Here is a 23,393-nt window from a genome sequence, read left to right as displayed (position 1 = left end):
AATCAGACATCACTATCACGGATCTGCATTATTGTTATTTTTTTGTGGTGTTCAGTTGCAGAAGTAACGAAAGGGTCTGGAGAAATTTATCAGACTAAAAGTATTAATTTTCTCTTCAAAATGTAGTCAAGTAAAAGTCTAAAGAAATATTTACACAAGTACAAATATTAAAAAACTGTACGCATGTATAGTAACAAAGTATTTGTTCTTCATTTCTATACACCTCTGATACCCTTTCTGTTCTTCACAGTCAGTTGTTGATGAAAAACAACTTTTTCAACAAACATTTAATTCAATCATGCATCGCACAGATTCGTTTCCACTAGAAATGCCATTTTTTTGTTAGAGAGACCGTATCGGTTTTAGCACGTGTTTAACAATACAATTTAAATACTTGAAACAGTACAAATTATGATGTTCGGTAATCCTCAGCTATAAAGTGCACATTACTTCAATGTATCGATGTGCGCTGAACTAGCCCCGACAGCGCATACAAATTAACAGAGCTTTTAACGAATGCAATTCATTCTTTGTGAATTCCCCCCTTAATTTATAGACCGTAATGCAAAAAGTGGTTTAAAATATATAAAAATATGTCTTACTTGTCAAAGTGTTTCTCCATCTCTTGAGCCTTGGGGCCCCAGAGAGGCGATCGGGGCCCCGTACTGTCAGGAGACGTAGGGGGTCCTTCCATCAGCCATTGGTCTCTAAGGGACTTCCTCTGTGAGAGAAACATAGAGAAGGATTAAAGAGTTAAAGGCTGTAGTGATTACTGCTCCCTGTACATTATTAAAAGTGATTTCTTATCAGCAGTTCACACTAATGGCTAAAGAGAGGCACGGCAGCATGCTTGCCTGGTTTTGAATGTCAACACAAAAATGCTACATTTTTTTATAAAAATGTGTATAATAAATTTAGTACAAAGTACTAAATCAGAGCAAGAACGGCACAACAACATCAAAAGCACAACAAATCGCAGTCCATTCACACGAAGAGCAAAATGAAAAAATGTCATTCAACAAGCATCATTCCTGTAACATTCCTGTCTGAAAAGCTGCAAATACAGACGTGTGGAGTGATCTAAACGGTGAAAATTTCCAGTGTTATCATCTTAAAATCCACGATCCGGATCCGGATTTAAAATTACGTCAGTAATAATGTACTTCCAATTTTAAATGTATGCGGAGGAGTTATAAGCTCATATCTGGTACCATTTGAAAGCTTAGAATGTCTACTTTCTTGAGATATGCATCACTTTGGCATTTGTTTTACACTAAGTAACTTATTTACAATAAATTACATAGTTCCACCCATCAAAAGTCATGTCATAATGTGCGTTTTTGAATACGCATATTTCTCATATCGCTCAAATATGACGCACTTGTACAAACCATGTATCAAATGAAAGCTCTCATTGCCAGTAAGAAGTTCCAATAAGTCTTTTTATTGAGGTATAATCACATATCTAATACACTTCGAATGAATCATGAAGTATACAATCAACATTTGTAAACATACAAGTGAAATTATTGAATATTTGCCGTGCTACTCGCACTAGACAGCACAGTTAGCCACAAATGCTACATAATCCTTTACCTTAGGTTATTCTCTGCAAAATGAGCCGTTTTTCAGTGTTTTCTGTGGTTGTGTGCCCAAGTAATCCCTCGAGTGCAGAAACACCACAAAGTAATGTTATATGATATTCAACAATCCAGGAAAATATGTAAACATCCGATCCGGATAAAGCATATATTGCCGTAAAGCTTAGACCCTCTGCTTTCCGGCAATGTCTCTCAAGATCAAATAGACCAATCAGGGGCTGTGATATTGCATCCAGACTGTGAAGTGATCACTGGGTAGGTTACGTGCCCAAAACACACAGACGCGTCTCACCAGACACCAGAGCGCATATTTACCACTTTCAACAGTGTTTTATGTAATGACAAAGGGTTTTCTGTAAAATTACACTGGGATTTTGCATTTATAGCACTGTATATGGGTATGGGGAGACTTTAAATTTGGGTAGGCGGAAAGTACACCAAAAAAAGGTAATATTCCTCCCTTCAAATAAATTTAAATAGATATTAAACAAAACATGATACAGACAAAATTCCTTTTTCAGGTATTTGCTGACATCTAGTGGAAACAGCCAAAACTGTCTGCTTGCTGCTAGGGTTTACAGGGCTTGAGTTATATATACACACACTTTCAAAAATGAATTTATATAAAAAAAATCAAAAAGCGCCTCTTTTTTTAGGAGGGTTATTACTGTTCAGACAACATACATTTTTTAGCAGTGTTTTATGCAACTTCAAAGGGTTTCCTGTAAAATGACACCAAAACTGTGTATTTAGGCCAAAGTATGTGGGAATGGGAAGCTTTTCAATTTGGGTAGGTCAAATCCAGGCGGAAATCCCCAAAAATGGCAAGGTTCTTAAGCGGTTATGTTAATATCAGCAGCTTTTAAATGCCAATCAGATAAGAGGACCTGAACTACCTGCTGTATAAAATAAGTACATGACAATGACAATAATAGAGGTGTACTGTTAGTTATAAGTGCAGCTGCTGTAATAAAATGGTGCTAGGTAGGTAAAGTATAAATATATTAAAAACTAATTTCACAATTGCTTTTGAGTATTGTTTTCTGCTAAATCATTAACAACTGGAGTACTAGAGCATTGTTCCTAATTAACTAGGTGAAAAAAAATTATCTCCTCTCTAAAAAACATTGGATGCATTTTTGTCCCTGGTCTGAATAGGAACATTCAAAGTCTTGTTTGTTTTTGAAAACCTCACTTTGTGTGAATAGGCCTGTATACACTGCTAAAAATAGAAGAGCATACTTGGGGTTAAACTCATATTGGAGAGTTTTTACATCTGATGGTACAACTACTACTGTACATGTGACGGTATAACAAAGGTTGCATAATGTGAAGCCGCAGTGACCTTTATTAGGTAAACGTATTTGTGATATAAACTGGAAAGTTCAGAAACCTATGACCAAAAGGTTGCTCATCACTTGTTTTCCAAAAGGGAACACACATATGGGTCAATCTCAGGAAACACAATTTGTGCCAGAGAATTTCAGGAAATTTGTCATTATTATTGCACTTTATCTTTTAATTTTAAAAAAAGGTTACTTTTGCACCATATTTCCTCATATCAGGCCCAAAGTACCAGGGCTGAAACCACCAAAAATATTGTGGTAAGTGGTGGTGGTGTAGTGGCTAAAGCACAGGGCTGTTAATCAGAAGGTCGCAGGTTCTAACCCCATGGCCACCACCATTGTGTCCTTGAGCATGTCACTTAACTCCAGGTTGTTCCGGGGGGATTGTCCCTGTAATAATTGCACTGTAAGTCGCTTTGGATAAAAGCGTCTGCCAAATGCATAAATGTAAATGTTACTAACCCTAAAGCCCTTCATATCATTATATAATGTTTCAGGGTTCAAGAGCAGCGAGAGAAAATAGCAAGAAAAATATTTTGTAACACTTTAGTTAAGGGATCAGAAATTAGACAGTAATTAATGACTAATAATTGGACTTGTAAAGGACTAGTTAGGAATTATTGTTCTTACCCTTGCCTAATAGCCTTTCATATATTTTTCCTAACAATTCCTAACAATTCATATATTAGGTTAAAAAAAAAAAAAAAAAAGGTACCAATAGCTAGCAAGGTGCAAAATACATCCTTATAAGTATAAAATACATTTAGAAGCCAGAGACGTTTAATGCTTACTGAAAATAGCAACAAAAAGCATCTCTTTGCACTAAGGGCAAACAGTGTTAGATGCTATTTTCACCCCAATTAAATACTACAAACACCCTACACAACCCCTAACCTTCCCTGCTTTGTTGAAATACTATACGCATTCTACATGCATTTCATACTTAAAGCTGCACATTTACACAAAGTACTGAGAACCTATAAAAGATGTATATTGCATCATACTAGCTATTGATATGTTTTGCTTTTTAGATCAGAAATTCATTATGACAAAAGTAAATATAAAGGGGCTATAAAAGGAAGAATAAGTAATAAGCCAATAATGGGTAAATAAATACTTTATAATGCCAATCAAGTCCATAACTAGTAATTATAATCATGAATTACGGTCTAATTTCTGATCCCTAAAGTGTTACCATATATTTTGTGTAAAAAAATAAGATCGAATTTCATTTCTTACAGTATCTACAATAGAACTATTTAACTTGACAAGGACCATATAAATGTAAAGATAATGAAATCTGATAAAAACTATGAGAGAACTTTTTATGATTCCAGTCCCTTAAATATGATCTCAGAAAGATCAAAGTATTATTTTTAAAAAGGAATTGTCACAGCATAACAGGGTTTAAGAGAAAGTGATGAACAAACACAAATTCTGAGAGAACTACATTTAATAGAACTTGATTTTACTCTACAGTATATAACCAATTACATTTCAAACTGGCTGAAATTAACACGGAAAACGAACTTTAAAACAAAAAAATAGAATTAATATCTTTAGAGGTTCTTTTGCATTGCACACTAAACAGACTTAAATATACCAAATAACCTCACTAAATTCAGCAGAATTATATCCATATCTTTAGATTAAAAGCAGACTAAATTATAGGGCTCTATAGCAGATTCAATTATTTTTGAACAAATTCTTATGTAATGTTGATACGCCTTGTTTTTTCATTTCCTGTTGAGTCAATTAATTACAAGTGTGTTTTTAAGCATATCGTCTATTTTGACAAAATTGTTTTAGACTTGTCTTGTCAGTTTTGGAATATTTGTAATGTTTTGAGCTTAACTGAGAAGGCCCATGTCTGTCTGATGTTTTGCTGGAGGGCAAGATTCTGCTATAGGCTGAAGGACAGCAGGACAAAATCTTCTGCAAACATGAGACATTTGCCTTCAGAATCTTGGAGTAAGAGTGGGTTCTACAGTCTTAATTCCTGTGCCAGTTCATTGATGTGTATTGTGATGTAATGTGTGGTGTGTGGTTGAATTTGTGCGGGGAATTTCCATTTCCCAGGATGCTCAGCGTAGAGCTGGAATATGTTAAAGCAAGCAGTTAAGTGTTTTAAAAAAAAAAGTGCGTTTAGAAAGAAATTCAGTAAATAGGGATATGTTTATTGTTCCGTTATGCTGGGGTTGAAAAGAGGTGTTTTTATTTTTGGGGGGTTACCATGACAGAGAATGTGGGGTGTTTAGCTGGGGCCTGGCTTGTTGAGTGATAAGACTGTTCTTTAAGTTGTGTAAAATAAAGTGTTGTCCTTGAATCAGCAAACATGTAACACTCAGTCTCCTCTTCATTTCCACATCCACCCACACCTTATGCTACAGTATATTGAAGAGTGCTGGCCTTAAATTACTACCCTGTGGTGCTCCGTAACCTAAGGCAGGACAGTTAAGAAGGTATTGATTAAATGCTATTGTAAAAATCAATGTGCGGACCCTCGTTCCAATTTGAACTAAGGGCAGTTTTTTGACATCAGTGAACCTGTAAAAATTTTGCTTTGGTTGATGCAGTGTGTACAGATATTTTGTTTGGAAGTCAGGTTAACATTTTTTCAGCAGATTTCGCTCTGAGGAAAGGGAGAGGTCTGCTGTTCAGGATGCTGCAGATGATTTTACTTTGGATGCCGTTTACACAAATTCCACTGTAATTATTAGGGTCTCTGCCCCTTAAAACTATGAAAATAAGTTAGTTCCACATGATGGGGAGTATACCTGACCTGGAGATGATACTGAAGTGTTTTAGATGAACCAGCTTCAATTTGCAGACTGTTTCATATACAATTTCATCAGCACCCATCAAAATTAATGATATGAGAGTTAACATTTTTCTATCAATTTGATTAAAGAATCCAAATGTTTATTTTAGACATTTAACTGAATATTCTGGGTTCAATACAAGAACACAACGATTTTTATAAAGAATTTTTATAAAATTCTCAGCTCTGTAGGTCCATACAATGCAAGTAACACCATTGTAGCTCCAAAAATCACATCAAGGAAACATTACAGTAATCCATATGACTCCAATGTTTAAATCCATATCTTCAAAAACGATATAATACGTGTGTGAGAAACAGAACAATATTTAAGTCCTTTTTTACTCTAAATCTCCACTTTAACTTTCAGATGTAAAAGTGAAAGTGGAGATTTAGTAACAAAAATTTTGATCCGTTTCTCGCACACACTTATTCCTTCTGAAGATGTGGATTTAACCATTGGAGTCTTAGGGATTATTTCTGTTTCCTGTATGTGATTTTTGACCTCGATGTGACCTTTTGCTACAAAAGGTCTGATAACCATTCCCTTGCATTGTATGGAACAACAGAGCTGAGATATTCTTCTTTTTGTTTGTGTTCTGCTGAAGACAGTAACTCATACAAATCTGGGATGGCATGAGGGTGAGAGAATTTTCATTTAGGGGTGAACTATCCCTTTAAGCTTAACTTGTATTGGATTATTCATTTATTCATTAATTTAAGGTCAATTCTAGACATCGTAGTTTGTCATATAGGGCTCTTGATTTAAAATTATTATTGAAATGATTGGAGAAGGTGTTAATTTCTGATCATGAGATTTGTTAAGTGTGTCTTCTGTTCTTTATGGGCTATTCACAGAGCAAGATTTGTTTCCGAAATGCCCAAAGTGACAACAAACAAAAGAGTTGAAGAGACAAATATATAATTATATATATATATATATTTTTAAATGATGAATAACTTACCAATGAGCCAAAACATTATGACCACACACAGGTGAAGCCACTCCTAGCAGTGGTGAGCACCTACTGACAGTGGTCCGAGGAGGCACAAACCGGCGACAGGGTGTTGGGCATCCAAGGCTCATCAATGCGCAAGGGAAACAAAGGCTATCCCATCTGGTTTGAACCGACAGAAAGTCTATTGTTGCACAAGTCACAGAAATTTTTAGGATAGTCATGGGAGGAATGTGACAAGTTCACAACACACGGGGCATCACACCCTGCTGTGTATGGGGCTGTGTAGCTGCAGATCGTTCAGAGTGCCCATGATGACCGTTGTCCACCGGCAAAAGCACCTACTGTACCAATGGATATGCGAGCATCGCAACTTGACCTTGGAAGATGGTCATCTGGTCCGATGAGTCTCGCTTTCTTTTACATCACATGGACAGCCATGTTGACGTCAATTTGACACATGCCACCTACCTAAACATTGTTGCAGACCAGGTACACCCCTTCATGGCAATGGTAATCCCAGATGGCAGTGGCCACTTACAGCAGGATAACGCACCCAGTCTTGGTGCCAGAACCCTCAGGACACCTTCAGGGGTCTTGCAGTATCCATGCACAGCGGGTTGGCGGTGTATTGGCGGCACGCGGAGGACCAACAGCACATTAGGCAGGTGGTCATAATGTTTTGGTACAATCACACCTATTTACTTCCATCGTTCCAGAGAATTAAAACATTTTTGAAAAAGTAAAAATACACTATTTTGTCCAAAAAACAAAACAAATACACACACACACACACACACACACACACACACACACACACACACACACACACACACACACACACACACACACACACACACACACACACACACACACACCTCTAGAACCAGATTGTCCCCTTCCCATTATAATGCACTTTAATATATGTCCCGACCCAACATCCAGTTTCAATTGGAACAAGAATAGGAACACGGTTCGTCACAGTTTGTGGTCTTTAAAGGAAGCAAAATCTGCAGTGTCAGATGGACTGTATTTTGCATTAAAGCATGTCAATGACTGAAGTGTGTTTCACTTTCATTCAAGTATGCAAACTGTTCTGAGAGAAAATGCGCAGGGCACTGTATCAGTTGAATTTCGCCTTTGATTCATTTTTGTTGGGTCACTTTGTATAAATGGGCCTTTATTCTGCAGTGTACAGGCTTAACATTTTAATGTATTATTTGTATTGTTTTAAGAAAAAGGAAAAGAGCAATAAAAACTTGAATTATTGTTGGTATTAAACAAATGAAGATGCCTTTTTCAGCTGAAAATTTTCGACGCTGAAAGGTTAGTCTAAAATTCCTGCTGTGCATAATGTACTTTCACTCTTCTGCTTATTTCACCTTCACCAGCAAAAACAAGTAAAGACACATTTCTAAAAGGTTATTTCTACTATCAGGACACCAAGAGTGGATTTTATTTTCTCTAGCAGTAATAAAGCAGGGCTATCAATCTATGCACCACAGAAACTGAACACAGAAGTTATCTAAGGTTGTAAAAGAGGTCCATTGTAGTCATGATGGCATTGCAGCAGTTTAACACAAGCCATCACAAGATAGCACTGGCTGTCTGATCAAACCTGACTAATGCACCTTTAGTTACATGCATGATATCATATAATCAATATGCATCTCAAAAACCTACCCTATCACAAACTCACCCCAACCACATACCTTTTGTGCAAAGGCCTACAGTAGCATTTGCAATAAAAAACGTTTTTTTTTGGTGAGGAAAATAAATTACATATTGAATGTCACAGCTTGCTAAAGTCACACAGCAATGTCATTGCTGATATTTATTACCAAGGGCTTCCTACATGTTTAAGAGGGAAAACATTATATATACTCCGTATCACTCATTGGCTCTTTGAGGGTCATAGGTCATGCGTGTAATACTTTCTCCCATGCCAGCTTAATTTGCGGACACAACTATGAGCAATTTGTAGGTTGATTCCCATGCAAAGTGTAAATATTATGGTGCTACAAAAATGTTTAAGCACCCTGACCTGCTTGATATTTGGCTCAACCAATTGCATGAGTTTAGGGTGGGACTATCCTTTTGTCAGGCCAATAGAAAAAGGGGGAGTGTTCGGGAAACCTGTTTGAAAATGCTCATCCATTCTGCAGTTCTGTTTGGTGACATTAGTGGTGCAGAAATGATACACTTTGCCTTTAACATAAATGTGCACATACGGACTGTGTGAAAAATTTGTCTTGGAACTGACTAAGAACACAAAGGAATAGGAAGAGGGAACGCCAATATTGAAGTTTGTGGGAACAATGGGGAAAGAGTATGTAAACAAACCTTTCTACACACACAGGCACATGTTCACACACATTTCATTTCAAAGGAGGCAAGAAACTCCCAAGATTAACACTGCAGTTCTCAAGAAGGGTGTGTGTGTGTGTGTGTGTGTTTACATATGCCGAATACTAAATGATTATTAGCATGTATGGGTGTTTAAGACATGACTTTGTTGACTGAGTACGGTTGTGCGATACAGTTGAAGTCAGTGAAGTTTACATACACCTTAGCCAAATACATTTGAACTCAGTTTTCACAATTCCTGACATTTAATCATAGAAAACATTCCCTGTCTTAGATCAGTTAAGATCACTACTTTATTTTAAGAATGTGAAAAGTCAGAATAATAGTGGAGAGAATGATTTATTTCATGTTAAATTCCTTTCATCACATTCCCAATGGGACAGATGTTTACATACACTATGTTAGTATTTGGCAGGTTTATCTTTAAACTGTTTAACTTGGGTCAAATGTTTTGGTTAGCCTAGCACAAGCTTCTCACAATAATTTGCTGGAATTTTGGCCCATTCCTCCAGACAGAACTGGTGCAATTGAGTCAGGTTTGTAGGCCTCCTTGCTCGCACATGCTTTTTCAGTTCTTCCCACAAATGTTCTATCTGATATAGGTCAGGTAATTGTGATGGCCACTCCAATACCTTGACTTTGTTGTTCTTAAGCCATTTTGCCACAACTTTAGAGGTATGCTTGTGGTCATTGTCCATTTGGAAGACACATTTGCAACCAAGCTTTAACTTCCTGGCTGATGTCTTAAGATGTTGCTTCAATATATCCACATAATTTTCCTTCCTCTTGATGCCATCTATTATGTGAAGTGCACCAGTCCCTCCTGCAGCAACTGTCTACATCTCAGCATCTCTAGGAGACAGAATGTGTCTCCTTTCTGAGCGGTATGACGGCTGCACGGTCCCATGGTGTTTATACTTGCATACTATTGTTTGTACAGATGAATTTGGTACCTTCAGGCATTTGGAAATTGCTCCCAAGGATGAACCAAACTTGTGGAGGTCCTCAATTGTTTTGGCTGATTTCTTTTGATTTTCTCATGATGTCAAGCAAAGAGGCACAAAGTTTGAAGGTAGGCCTTAAAATACATCCACAGGTACACCTCCAATTAAGTACACCTCATATCAGAAGCTAATTGTCAAAAGGCTTGAAATAATTTCCTGGAATTTTCCAAACTGCTTAAAGGCACAGTTAAATTAGTGTAAGTAAACTTCTGACCCACTGGAATTGTGAATTGTAAAAGGGAAACAATCTGTTTGTAAACAATTAGTTAATCTAACGATTATTAGGACGATTATTTGACTATTCGCCGATTATTGCAAAGATTATTCATTAGCTCTTAACCGATTATTCAGCTTGTGGCCCAATTAAACGTGCTTACTAACAATAAAGAGGATAAAATCATCTTTTAAAAATACCTCTAAAAGACATTCACTGAATTAACGGGAAAAAATACTTTGTTTAATTCAGTAAAGAAATTCACTGCAAAAAATTATATTATCAAGATTTGTATCTTGTTTTCCATTTAAAATTGTCTGAAAAACAAAATATATTTACTTGAGAAGCAACAAATAAGATACTTAGACTTGCTTTAAGAGAATGTATCTTAAATATCAGTGTATTTTGTATATATGTGTGTATTTTTTCACTTATACTTTTGCGAGTGCAGTAAAGACAAAACATTTATTTTCAAGATATATTCTCTAAAAGCAAGTATATCTTACATGCTGCTTCTCAGGTGAATGCATCTTTTTTAAAAGGATTTAGATATTTTCAAACATTAGCATTTTATATTATATTCAAAATTCTCAGAAAACTATTTCTTTCTTTTGCATTATAGCTGCTAAAGAAAATGTACATTGTTTTAAAAGAGTTTTAGATATTTATATTTGAACAATAAAACAAGCCGAAACAAAAACAAATCAAAAACCTATTTTGTTGCAGTGTATAATGGGGTGAAGACTACCCTCTCTCACCTTTCTGTTCACTTTAATCCATCTTTAACTCACTAAAAAACGAACTCACTCTTATTAATAAAGCTGCATATATTGCCAATTTTCTTCACAATAAGAAATGCACAGTGACATATATTATGATTCAATAAGTTGAGCAACGTTATATTCTAGCTGCATTGGGTGCCGGGTGCAGTTTCAATCTCTCCCTTTAGATCGGGACATTTGCGCAACTAATAGAAGAGGCGCTGAACACACAGAAAAATGTTTGTAGTTATTTACATGATCTGATTCTGTATTATTTTAACTTCAATAAAGCTATAACGCATTAAATATAACTGCATTTAAGATGTAACGCCAGGGTGTTTCCTTTAAAGAGCTCCGGCTCCGCTTATTCCACAACGAGAGTGCATCTGTATTTACTTTTGTATTTTTTTGGTATAATTCCCTCATACTTTGCGATCTACATCACCTGAAGCTGTTTGGTAAGTTTTGAGTGTATCTGGACTGTGAGCTTTGTAAATTCTTCCTCTCCTCAGTCAGGCGCTGCAGTACTGCTCTTGCGTGCCATCATTACAGTTTTATGTGATCCCATGTTACATTAAATGAGATCAAACGACTATTCGACATTTTCTTTATTGTCGACGTTGTCGATAATGTCGACTAATCGATTCACCCCTAGTCATGCACATAGTAGATGTCCTAAACAACAAGCCAAAAATATTGTTCGCTAATATTAAATCTGTGGCGTGGTTGCAAAAATGACTTTTAAGGACTTTAACCTAAGAGTATGTAAACTTCTGGCATCAACTGTATAGCCGAAATAATAAATCACTCACTTGCAAATTAAAATGTACTTTAATCTTTAATTAAAATTAGTTTTTTTGGAAACTGACATAATGTGTATGGTGTGTGTGCAGATACATTTCCACCCCATGACGCAGCTGATTTATCATAAACATGACCTGACATGTCTGGCTGCAGAATGGGGTTAGAGGTTAAACAGGTATGCATGTATCAGGCATGTAATGTATCATGTTGTACAATTTGTGTACCATATGATACAATACATAGCCTCACGATATGAGCACCCACAAATATTTTTCTCAATCAATTTTTCATAAATGCCACAATAATGTGTGCATTGGCAACAAAAAGCAGAGCTCTAAGTAACTTAAACAACAGCACTGCATTTAATTTGATGATTGTTGAGAAAAACTAATATGAATGCACAATTGTAAGGTTTTTCTTGATAGAATAAGGTTTTCTACACTCTTGTCATCTATATTTGTATAGCACTGTATTCATAATTCACAGTTTTATAGAAATAAGCAGCTTTATAGAAAATAATGCCTTGTTTTTTTAAAGCCCTCTGTGAACAAGCTGAAGTGATTGTAGCAAGGAAAAAAACTCCTTTCCATGTTATTTTGTGGTGAAAAATAAATAAATAAATTAAACTTTAGGAACCTGACCTCTGATTTTAAGATGTACATAATCATACAATATTTTTAAGTGGCTTGAGCAAAAATCGATCTGCACAAGCCCTCTTCCCCCATTTCACTTTGCATGTAAACGTTTCCGGTGTTATTACTGCGCAAGTGTTCACAAAGTTGCTTACATTTTTAAGTCAAAAGCAGATAATTATAAGCCTCATTTAATTGTGTTGTTTTTTGAATAAGCTGTTTTTTAGGATAGTTATGACTCTTATGAGCATCTTACTGTGCATGTCATGCTCAGTGTCTGCTACTGTTTCTGCCTCACAAATCCACTGATTTGCAGCGTAAATAAAGCAAAGATTTGCATGTACTGTAGCACTATGACACCACTGTTGGCTGATTCGACAAGCTGTACCACTACAGTACAATCTACTTGGCATTTACCATCATTCTTCATGCCTAATGTACTGGAAGTGTGTTGCTCTGTTTTTCCTGTGAGCACACAGCACCGCCTCTCACGGGAGGAGACTGTTCCGCAGCTCTCAATATTGCACTGCTTGGTTTTAATTACACTATAATGTGTTTGTTTATGTATTGTATGAAACATATGGTATTATATAGTGAGCTTTATTTTGCATGATACAATACAATACGGTATTCTTTTTTACACCCCTAGTGTGTGTGTATATGTAAAAGAGAAAGGTCACACCTTAAGCTGCTGAAGTCTCAGTCTTTCATCCTCTTTCTCTCTCCTTACTCGCTCTTGTTCCTCCTGTATCCGCCGTTTCTCCTGAAAGCAAAGAATATAACAGACTTTACATGATGCATGCTTAAAACACACCTAAGAATGCTGGATACAAACACCTCCTGTTCTATACTGACAGCATTACAATTGTGCAGGTACTGTGGTTTTAAAGGAATTTTCTGGGTTCAATATAAGTTCAGCTCAATTAACAGCATTTGACATTTCATTTTAATCTGACCCTCATTTATTAAAAAAGCAAAAATAACAGTTACAGTAAAGCACTTACTCTACAACATATGTGAATGGAGTCAGTACATAAACGATAAAATACACTGTTTCAAAAGTATAGCTACAAGACGTAAACTTTATACATTTTAAAATGGTTTTAGTGTGGTAAATGTAAGTGTGAAATTGTAATTTTGGCTATATCTTCATATACATAAGGCGAGTAAGTGCTTTTATCATACTAAAACCATGTAACATGTATGATGTTTACATCTTGTAGCTATACTTTTGAAACTATGTGTATTCACGGACTGGCCCCATTCACTTCCATTTTAACTGCCTTATTGTGACAGAAATTTGTGCATTTGTTTTTTTAAATAAAATATATATTTTTTAAATCAACATTATACCACAAACTGTGGTTGAAAAAATCCTGGTCACTGATTTGGTTTGGCTATGACCTGTTGTTTTGATCGTTGCTCAGATAGAGCTAGCAGTTTTTCTGTGACCTTAAAAAAAAAAAAAAAAAAAAAAAACACCTCTGTCCTTACCACTATCGCATGATGCACACCTTAAAAAACAGCCTATGTTGGACATACTGTGTGTCTTGTCTTTTCATACATTTCATAAACTTTTGAAAAAGTATGTAACTTTTTTCACACATTCCAAATTTTTCTTCTTGTAACTCAAAATAAAGAGAGCTTTCACATTCTTATAATAAATTAGTGATCCTAACCGAACTAAGACATGGAATGCTTTCTACAATTAACCCTCTGGGGTCTGAGGGTGTTTTGGGCCCTGGAGAAGTTTTGACATGCCTTGACATTTGTGCTTTTTTTCAGTTGCTTAAAAACACATTAATGGCTAAAGTCTGATAACACTGTATTCAGCACAAACTGGGCTACAATAATATGTGAGCAACATGTATGTACAGGTTTGTATTTTTGAGAAATAATGTTTATGCATGGTTTTTGAAAAAAAATTAAATAATTTTAAGTCATTGAAATAAGACCATATAACATATACTAAACATTTGTCCACAAGACTTTTGAGAACTGGATCTTGTAGCCTAGAGTTTTTGCTACAAAATGATGTGAAAAACATCCTGATCACTTATTCAAACAAAACAATATAGTAATTAAACTTTTGTAAGACACTTTTAGTGTTGAAAGCTCATATGCGAGGAGGCGTGAACTATCATGAATATTGAGGACACAAAAGACCCCTCCCTTGGGCATATCAATGAGGAATGTGACTGAAAGAGAATGAATGTGAGGAGACTTAACTATCAAAATCAAGTTAAAATAAGTTACATCTTTACATAAAGACTTTACTTAATTTTATACCTACACTACCATTTAAAAGTTTTAGAAGTCTCTTCTGCTCACCAAGACTGCATTTATTTGAACCAAAATACAGTAAAAACATTGTGTGAACTCATTTACTCACAATTTAAAAGAACAGTTTTCTATTTGAATATATTGTAAAATGCAATTTGTGATCAAAGCTGAATTTTCAGCATCATTACTGCAGTCTTCAGTGTCACGTGATCCTTCAGAAATCATTACAAGATGGTGACTTTCTAATATGGCATATTTAAAGTGCATTTTACTCATTTAACCTGAACACATATTTGCAAGCACAAGCATTGACGATAATGAGGCAGCATAAACACTAGATCAAATATATTCTAAATATTCATAGAATTTTATATCATATTACATATCATATTTATATCATACAGCATACAATTGAAATACCTGCTTTAGCCGAAACAACATTTACATGTAACTAAAACTTGCTTATTAGGACATATTTCAAATGTCAATACTCTGAATCCTGGCTTGCAAGTCTGGAAACAGTTCCACTAATAAAATATGAACATGTTTATATAAAATAGCATGTCAACTAAAGAAAACTAAATTTTATCCTCGGCTGGATCAAGTCTCTCTTCAAAATACAAACGTTCATCGGAGTCCTGCTTTTCTTCTGAGGAAATGTTAACTCTTCCTTCCTATCCAGGAGTTTCATCGCCTGTGTATCATTACAAACACGCAGTAAAATGAATGAATTGTTTACATCAAACCTCTGAACATTTTCGGGGGCGTTCACCATTTCCCTTGATCACCTCAGCAAATTAGCGTATGAATAGCACGCTCTGCTGGTGGGTGGGATCACATTATCTATATTTAGAAAAACCGGTAAAAACTGTACATCGCTTTGTTTCATACAGATTACATTGCAGTAGAATATTTGTTTTCATTTTATTTTATTTAAAAGTAGAAATCTTAAGCTTTTAGACATATGTTTCATGTTTGTGTGATAAGTGTTCGCGGAGTTTCAGTTCATTTGTGACGCGTTTCAGAAATATGCTCGTGAACACAGAGACTGCTGAAAGCTCACCCTTTTATTATACAAAGCACAAGGTTTTGTTGTGAGTGTACACAAATAAAAGTAGACCCTTTATAGTCTCTAATGATGTCTTACACTTATCTGTATACCCAAAAATGACAGAGTATTTTAAGTTGTTTCCGCTGTAATGACGAATATATCCAGCAGGATGCGCCGGCGCATTCGTCGACCCCAGAGGGTTAAATGTCAGGAAATGTGAAAAACCTTTTAAAATATTTGGCTAAGGTGTATGTAAACTTCTGACTTCATCTGTATATACACTTATTCCAACATGACTAACTTGCGTGGTAGCTTGCCTGATAGGGCGCTGGATTTAAAATTGGAGGATCACGGTTCAAATCCAGCCTTGAACTCAAGCTGACCTGTGACACAAGTCTTAGAAGTAGCACGTAATGACATGGTTGCTTCAGCAATTGTGGTTTTTAGGTTTAGGCATAAAAATGATCATCTCCTGTGCAGTATATTTTAAAATACTAATGTTAGGTTTAGGTGTTGATTTGGTAAGGATGTCTTTTTAAATGTCAAAAGTTGTCATGTTCACATAAATTTAATGAGATCAGGCTGTTACCTTTCCAAGGCGAAATTATGCAGGCGAAATACAGTCAACTCAAAAGGGAATATCACCGAATGTGTATTTTGAGCGATGGACTTCCTGTGGTGAAGAATTCCCCCCAGAGGATTTTGCATGGAGTTTGAGTTTTGTGAACTTTGACACGCAAATTTGCCGTGTTGACCAATAGGAAGTTTCTTGGTTTGGCAGAGAGCTCTATATAGGTGTTGCTTCATCCACAGCTACACTGAATATTAACAATGGACAAGTATATCATTTTAGCTGTGAGCTTTTTTCCCCCTTTACTATCCCAATATAAAGTGCAGCTTTAAAAAGTGGCTGCTTGGCAATTCTTTTATTTTTTTGCTGGTTTCACACGTGCTCAACATCCACCCACGGCTTCTTTTGGAGACGAGACCTTTGATATGTTCTGGTTTTAATAGGAAATATGTCAACAAACACATGTGCTCGTCAAGCCATTTTATGAGAACTACAATGTTTTAGTATTTGTATCCTAGCCAACTGTAATAAACACAACATATCTTGTATGTGGACTTGTTGATGAAGCATCTTCCAAACATCGTTTATGAAAATGTAATATACAAAAAAGCTGTGAAAAACACTTCAAGATGTGTTTGTGTATTCTCAAAGAGTATCATCTTTCCATCCGGATTATTTTACAAACACACTTTTTTTAAATTTAGTCTAATCCACCTTGCCTCTTTTTAATGTTTAAATGTTGAATTTCTAACATAATCGAAAAACAAGCATTAAAAAAGCTCACTACATAATGAATGCTTGACCGCACTATAAAACAACAGGTGGAGAGCAGGTGAAGAAGATCTTTGGTGCAGTCATTGCTGTAGTCTGGTGTAGTTTTACCCTGACCTGGACAGACTCCATCACACTTAATAATTCAGAGGAAACAGAAAGCTTTGGAAACACAGCTAACACCAGTTTCCATGCCTATTTGTGGGTGTTTAAAAATAACAGTCGTCTATTTGTTATTGCAATCATGCATTTTTCTGTTAAAATGAATCTGTAACTGCTACCACTGATATGGCAATAAAAACGGTTGTCACACAGCACCATATAATAAAGTGATGGATGGATGTGTCTATATGTTTAAATAATTCTATAATTCTATTTACTGAATGGTGCTATCATTGCAACAAGTTAATCAACTGCACACTGTGAGCAGTTTCGCCTGGTTTGTCATATAATGATGAAATGTCTTCTGTGTTACCTACCGCTATAGCCTGCAGTCGCTGCTGGTATTTCTCTGCTTCATGTTCCATTCTGAACCTGCAATATAAGAGACATTATATCAATTAATATCTTTTGTTTTTATTATTATTAGATTGAGTTTCTTTAAACAGGCTGTTAAGCACTTTCCAAACAGCTGTTAGCTCAACACTAGACTTCAGCAACAGTAAAAGCATGTCTTTGTAGTTGTATCCTACTTTATTTTTAAAGGACAAAAATAAAAAAAATAGGCCATTTGAATCGTGCGTCATCTTCTAAGTCTTCTGCTCTTTTATAGTGGCTTGCATGTTCACTCAAGAACTTGCATTGTTTAGTGCTAAAAACAATGCAAGTACTCTTTAACTACTTTCTCACCAAAACCTACTGTGCTTATCCCAAGAAGACTTGGGATAAGCAGCACAAGTTAAATTGACTACTTATATGCTGATTTTGGGTCCTTTTATAAGCTTTTAATTCACTATCAACTACAATTAGCACAGAGATCTTTAGGCCTATTAAAACATCTTTTGTTTCACACAAGACCGAAAGTCATAAGGGTTCGGAACAACATAAAGGTGAGTAAATTATGACAGAATTAACATTTTTGGGTGAAAATTTCCTTTAACTTTGAAAAATGACACTTCACCTTTACATATATATCCTACATTCTTAGAAAATCCTTTTCATCATTCTCTCTAGCTGTCATACATGGCCTGAAGTGCTAACAGAAAACACACGGTTCAATGCAACAATTTCACCTTTAGCTTTCAGTGCTGAATAAAGAAGCCTGTGTGTTACTTTCAGCACACACAATCAAATACCAACGTTTGATCCTTGTTGATGTTCATACCTGGAACACCCCTGCAGCAGGGAGTCTGTTTCAAGGGAGGGGAAAAAATATGGGCGTGTGTATGATAAATAAATTGAGGTGCACAAGGATGAACAGAATAAATATTCCACCTTTGTCTGAGTTTGATCCAGTGAATACAGCACAATCGGTAAATTACAATCCATATATGAAGATTTAGGAATAGTTTGGAACCCAAAAATGGAAATTCTGTCATTATTTAATCACCCTCAGGTCATTCAAAACCCATACTACTTTCATATATGAACAACTCATTGATTTTAGGATCCAGTCTCACAGTTAACAGTTCACAGGAGTGGAAAATTATCTGTGAATAACCATTTAAATTTCGGTCTGTTTAAGTATTAGAAATTAGCTTTTATATTTAGGGACAATATTTGCCCGCTGTATTTGATTCTCATGGGCCTTTTTTTTTAAATTCCATTTATGATGGATTTTTTTTTCTAACCATTCAGGAACTCTTGCGTGTTCCTAACTTCCTGCCAGCAGTCGATGCATCAGTGTTGTAAGCACAATGGCACGTTCATGCAAGAAGTCATAAGCACACGCTTTGTATACAACAGAGGAACAAACGACACACAAGAGTTAGTTCATTTCAAACAGCAATACATCGCTGACCAGAAGCAATGATTTAAAGTTAAAAAGGTTTAATTATCTTTGTTTCTTACACCAACCTGTCGATTAGCTACAGAAAACTTTAATTGATCGACTGGAATCGTGTGGATTACTTTTATGCTGCCTAAATATGCCTTTTGGACCATCAAACAGCCAGCAGCCTGATGGCACACATTCACATGCTGAAATCAGCTTCTAAAAATCTTCACTTCGGTTCTGCTGAAGAAGGAAAGTCATGCACATCTGGGACGGCTTAAAGCCAAGTAAATCATGAGGATTTTCATTTTTGGGTGAACTAACCCTTTCAATTCTGATGCTGGTCTGTTTATCACACAACACTTCGCATGCTTTCAGAAGACTTGGAATGTAGCACACAAGTCACCTTTTATGATACTTTCAGATGCTTTCATTTAGTCATTTTGGAGCTTGACAGTCTCAGTTCTCATTCACATTAAATAGAAAAGAGTGGTCAGAATTTCTCCTTTTGTGTTCTATGAAAGAAAGAATTATCATACGAGAGTGGATGACATGATGGGGAGTAAATAAATAATGATGGAAAGTAGGGATGCACCAATACCAATTTTTCTCTTCTGATTCGATTCCGCTAACGGAAATCTCAGTATCGGCCGATACCGATCCCAAGCCAATACCAGTGTTGTTTTTTTTGCATAATCAGTTTAGAATATCTTTACATTATTGTGTGGAACTAATTAAGAGTGCTCTTTAATATGTAAAGAAACAAACCTCAAACTACACATTATTTCAATATAAATGTATAGATTATTAAGAAACACTATTATTAAATAGAATACTGGATAATGTACCAGCAAAATTAACAGTAATTCCAGTCTTCAGTAGAAAAAAAAAAAAAAAAAAAAAAGTGTTTTTTCCCACAAAAAAAAAAAAAAAATGTCAGCTTGCATTTGGACTTTCAAGGATTCAGATCTCTCTTTTTTTGTTCAATTTAGTTGGAAGACATCAGTCCACTTTTCATTCACACAGTTATTTTTTGGAACCCATTCAACTTAAATATAGATATAAATTGTAAACAAATACCAATGATGACAATAATAATAACAACAATAATAAATTGTTATTAATATCATTATTATTGACTTTTAATTTTAAATACAACAGTAATATATTTAAATCATGCACTTTTTAAACCTTAACACCTTTTGGCATTCTAAATTCTCCAGGAAGTCCTGCATGTTTGCTTCTTATTCAAATTCTGGTAAAATTCCAGAATAGCCACGAGTGCATCACCAGCCTGTGCGCGAGTTTGTGTCAACAGAGCAGCACCATTCACTAACTCGCTCATACCATACATTTACTTATTAAACGCAGCCTTTTGTGATTCACAGAACTATTGCACGTCTTCTAGTGGCTGTGAATAAAATGCACGAGTCATATGAACTTATTTAATGGTGTTTTTATTGTCCTTTTGTCATTTTTGGAGCTTGACCATAACAAACAAGACTAACACACAGTATCGGATTTGGATCGGGCTCGTCGGACCGATACCCGATCCATCTAAAAGCTTCAGATTTGGAGCAGATACCGATCAAGCTATCAGATCGGTGCATCCCTATTGGCAAGATTTTGAACACCAGCTTTTAAGACCCCTGATTTTCTATCACAGAGAATGACAAGACTTATAAATTCCATGTCAAATGAGGTCTTGACTGTGAGAAAGAACTTTCCAATATTTCTCATGTGCTTTGTGAATGGGGAGAGATATGCTTTTACCAGGATATAAAGCGTTTACTCATCTTCTTCCCCAAGGCTAATGGGTAACTTCCAAACGGCCGCGAGGGGAAGAGACTGTCTCAGAGTTCTAAAGACAAACTTTGCCGAGAATAAACACGAACAAGCCTTTGATGATTCACTCCTCAGGTTTCAACATAAAGTTTGGTGCTAATTAAAATCTGAAGCTCTGCATTTACATCAGGCCCAAAAAAGATTCAGAGAAAAAGAAAATAGAGCGAGAACGAGCAAGAACGAGAAGGCGAGAAACAATACACTCCTTCGCCTTCTCTTTTGTACACTTTATTCTCAGGTGTGTCCAACCCAGCTGTTGCCATGGCAACGTGCTGCCCTCTACAAAGGAACAATGACACCAACACCAGCTGTGCATTTAGATGTACAGTAATTGTGACCTGGAAATTGGTCTAGAGTCTGAATGTGTGAGCTACCTCTGATGTTTGATTAAATAAATATTCCAGGTTCAATACAAGTTAAGCTCAATAGACAGCATTTGTGGCATATTGTTGATTACCACAAAAAATTATTTCTAATTGTCTGTTGTCACTCCTTTTGAAAATTGAGGTCACAGTGAGGCATTTGCAATGAGAGTGAACAGGGACTTACATTAATTATTTGTTTTATGGTTTATGGTGTTACAGTGTCATGACAACGAAGTTGTAATATGGGATATAACTTTACACTAAAAAGTTTAGGAAGCGATTTTATAACACAAAAATCATGTAAACATGTATATTGTTTATGTCTTATAGCTATACTTTTGAAACTGAGTATTTTAACGCTTACGGACTGGCCCATTCACTTACATTGGAAGTGCCTCACTGTAATCCAGATTACTGCTTTTTTTTTTTGAGAAGGGAACAGTACAAATTAATTGTGGTAATCAACACATTTTGTTTGCCATTTACAGTCTTGTGCAGTCAAAACCTTTCAGGTATTAGGAATATTTCCTCCATGCCATTCCATACAACAACAAAAAAGCCTCAACAACATGCAGTTCTCTTGCTCTGAAATAGCCTTGGTTAACTGCAGGTCATTTGTCAAATTTCTGCATGGGTGACCTCTATTCTTGATGCGTTACTAAATGCAGAGCAATCAAGCTAGTAACTCAGGCTGTCACTGAGCCCTGAATGACGTCAACACAAAGATCCAAACAGAGTAGAGAGCAACCACGCAGAAGCTGGTGCAGTAACTCCAAGTATGCGCCCCCAGCTCTGTATGACACACTTCCCTGCACTGGCCTGTAGGCTTACTGCTCTTGTTCTCTCCATTTTTCAAAAAGTGATGGAGGATGTTCCTTAGGGGTGGGAATCGCACGGTAACTGACGATACGATATCACATCGATATCTAGGTCACGAATCATGTTACAATATTATTGTGATTATTTTTGGTGTATTGCAATTCAAAATATATTGCGATATTTCACTCAATGTTTATCATTCGTCTTCATCGGACTTAAGAGAACAGTTTCCAAATCACCAAATGCCTCGATAAATTAATATAAAACTGGCAGTTTACAAAACAAGGCCAGTTTACAGTTGTGTGCAAAAGTTTGCATACCTTTGGAGAATTGGTAATATATGTGCCATTTTTAAAGAAAACATGAGTGAGCAGGCAAAACACATTTCTTTTATTTCTTATGGGATTCATATTCAACTGTATTTTATAACAGAATGGCACAATCATAAGAAAAAAAAAGAAATCACCCCTGTTCAAAAGTTTGCACACCCTTCGTTAGTGACAGCATGCAGTATTTTTGCCCAAATTCTTGCAGGTGGAATAGCTGCCCATTCGTCTTGGCAAAATTCCTCCAGCTCATGCAAGGTCTTTGGTCGTCTTGCATGAACCGCAAGTTTGAGATCTCCCTAGAGTGGCTCGATGATATTAAAGTCAAGAGACCATGATGGCCACTCCAGAACCTTCACCTTTTTTAGCTGTAACCACTGGAGGGTCAACTTGGCCTTGTGCTTAGGGTCATTGTCGTTCTGGAAATTCCAAGAGCGTCTCATGCGCAGATTTCATGCATAAGAATGCAAACTGTCTGCCAGCATTTTCTGCTTACATGCTGCATTCATCTTGCCATCTATTTTCACAAGATTCCTCGTGCCTTTAGAGCTCACACACCCCAAAACATCAGTGAGCCACCAACATGCTTCACAGTGGGGATGGTATTCTTTTCACTATAGGCCTTGTTGACCCCTCTCCAAACATAGCGCTTATGGTCGTGACCATAAAGCTCTATTTTGGTCTCGTCACTCCAAATTACAGTGTCCCAGAAGCTGTGAGGCGTGTCAAGGTATTGTCGGGCATATTGAAAGTGTTTTTTTGTGGCATTGGTGCAGTAAAGGCTTCTTTCTGGCAACTCAACCATGCAGCTAATTTTTGTTCAAGTATTGTCGTATTGTGCTCCTTCAAACAACCACAGTCTTTTTCCAGACCAGCCTGTATTTCTCCCGAGGTTACTTGTGGGTCTTTCTTTGTACCCTGAA

The 23,393-nt window shown here is 36.1% G+C and overlaps 1 protein-coding gene across 3 annotated transcripts in view; it reads right to left on the bottom strand.

Moving 5' to 3' along the window:
- The window catches only part of LOC127654205 (paralemmin-1-like), a 76,271-nt gene that overhangs the window by 8,763 nt on the left and 44,115 nt on the right, over positions 1-23,393 (bottom strand). For all 3 annotated transcript variants that reach the window (XM_052141285.1, XM_052141284.1, XM_052141283.1), the window contains 3 exons: positions 17,662-17,716; positions 13,189-13,269; positions 603-721 (listed from right to left, as the gene is read on the bottom strand). In XM_052141285.1, coding sequence (XP_051997245.1) covers positions 603-721; positions 13,189-13,269; positions 17,662-17,709 — 248 coding nt within the window. In that variant the 5' untranslated portion in view covers positions 17,710-17,716. The remainder of the gene's footprint in view (positions 1-602; positions 722-13,188; positions 13,270-17,661; positions 17,717-23,393) is intronic.

Source organism: Xyrauchen texanus, chromosome 13, assembly GCF_025860055.1.
Source record: "Xyrauchen texanus isolate HMW12.3.18 chromosome 13, RBS_HiC_50CHRs, whole genome shotgun sequence".
Taxonomy (NCBI): Eukaryota; Metazoa; Chordata; class Actinopteri; order Cypriniformes; family Catostomidae; genus Xyrauchen; species Xyrauchen texanus.
This window is presented reverse-complemented; position numbering and strand designations above follow the sequence as displayed.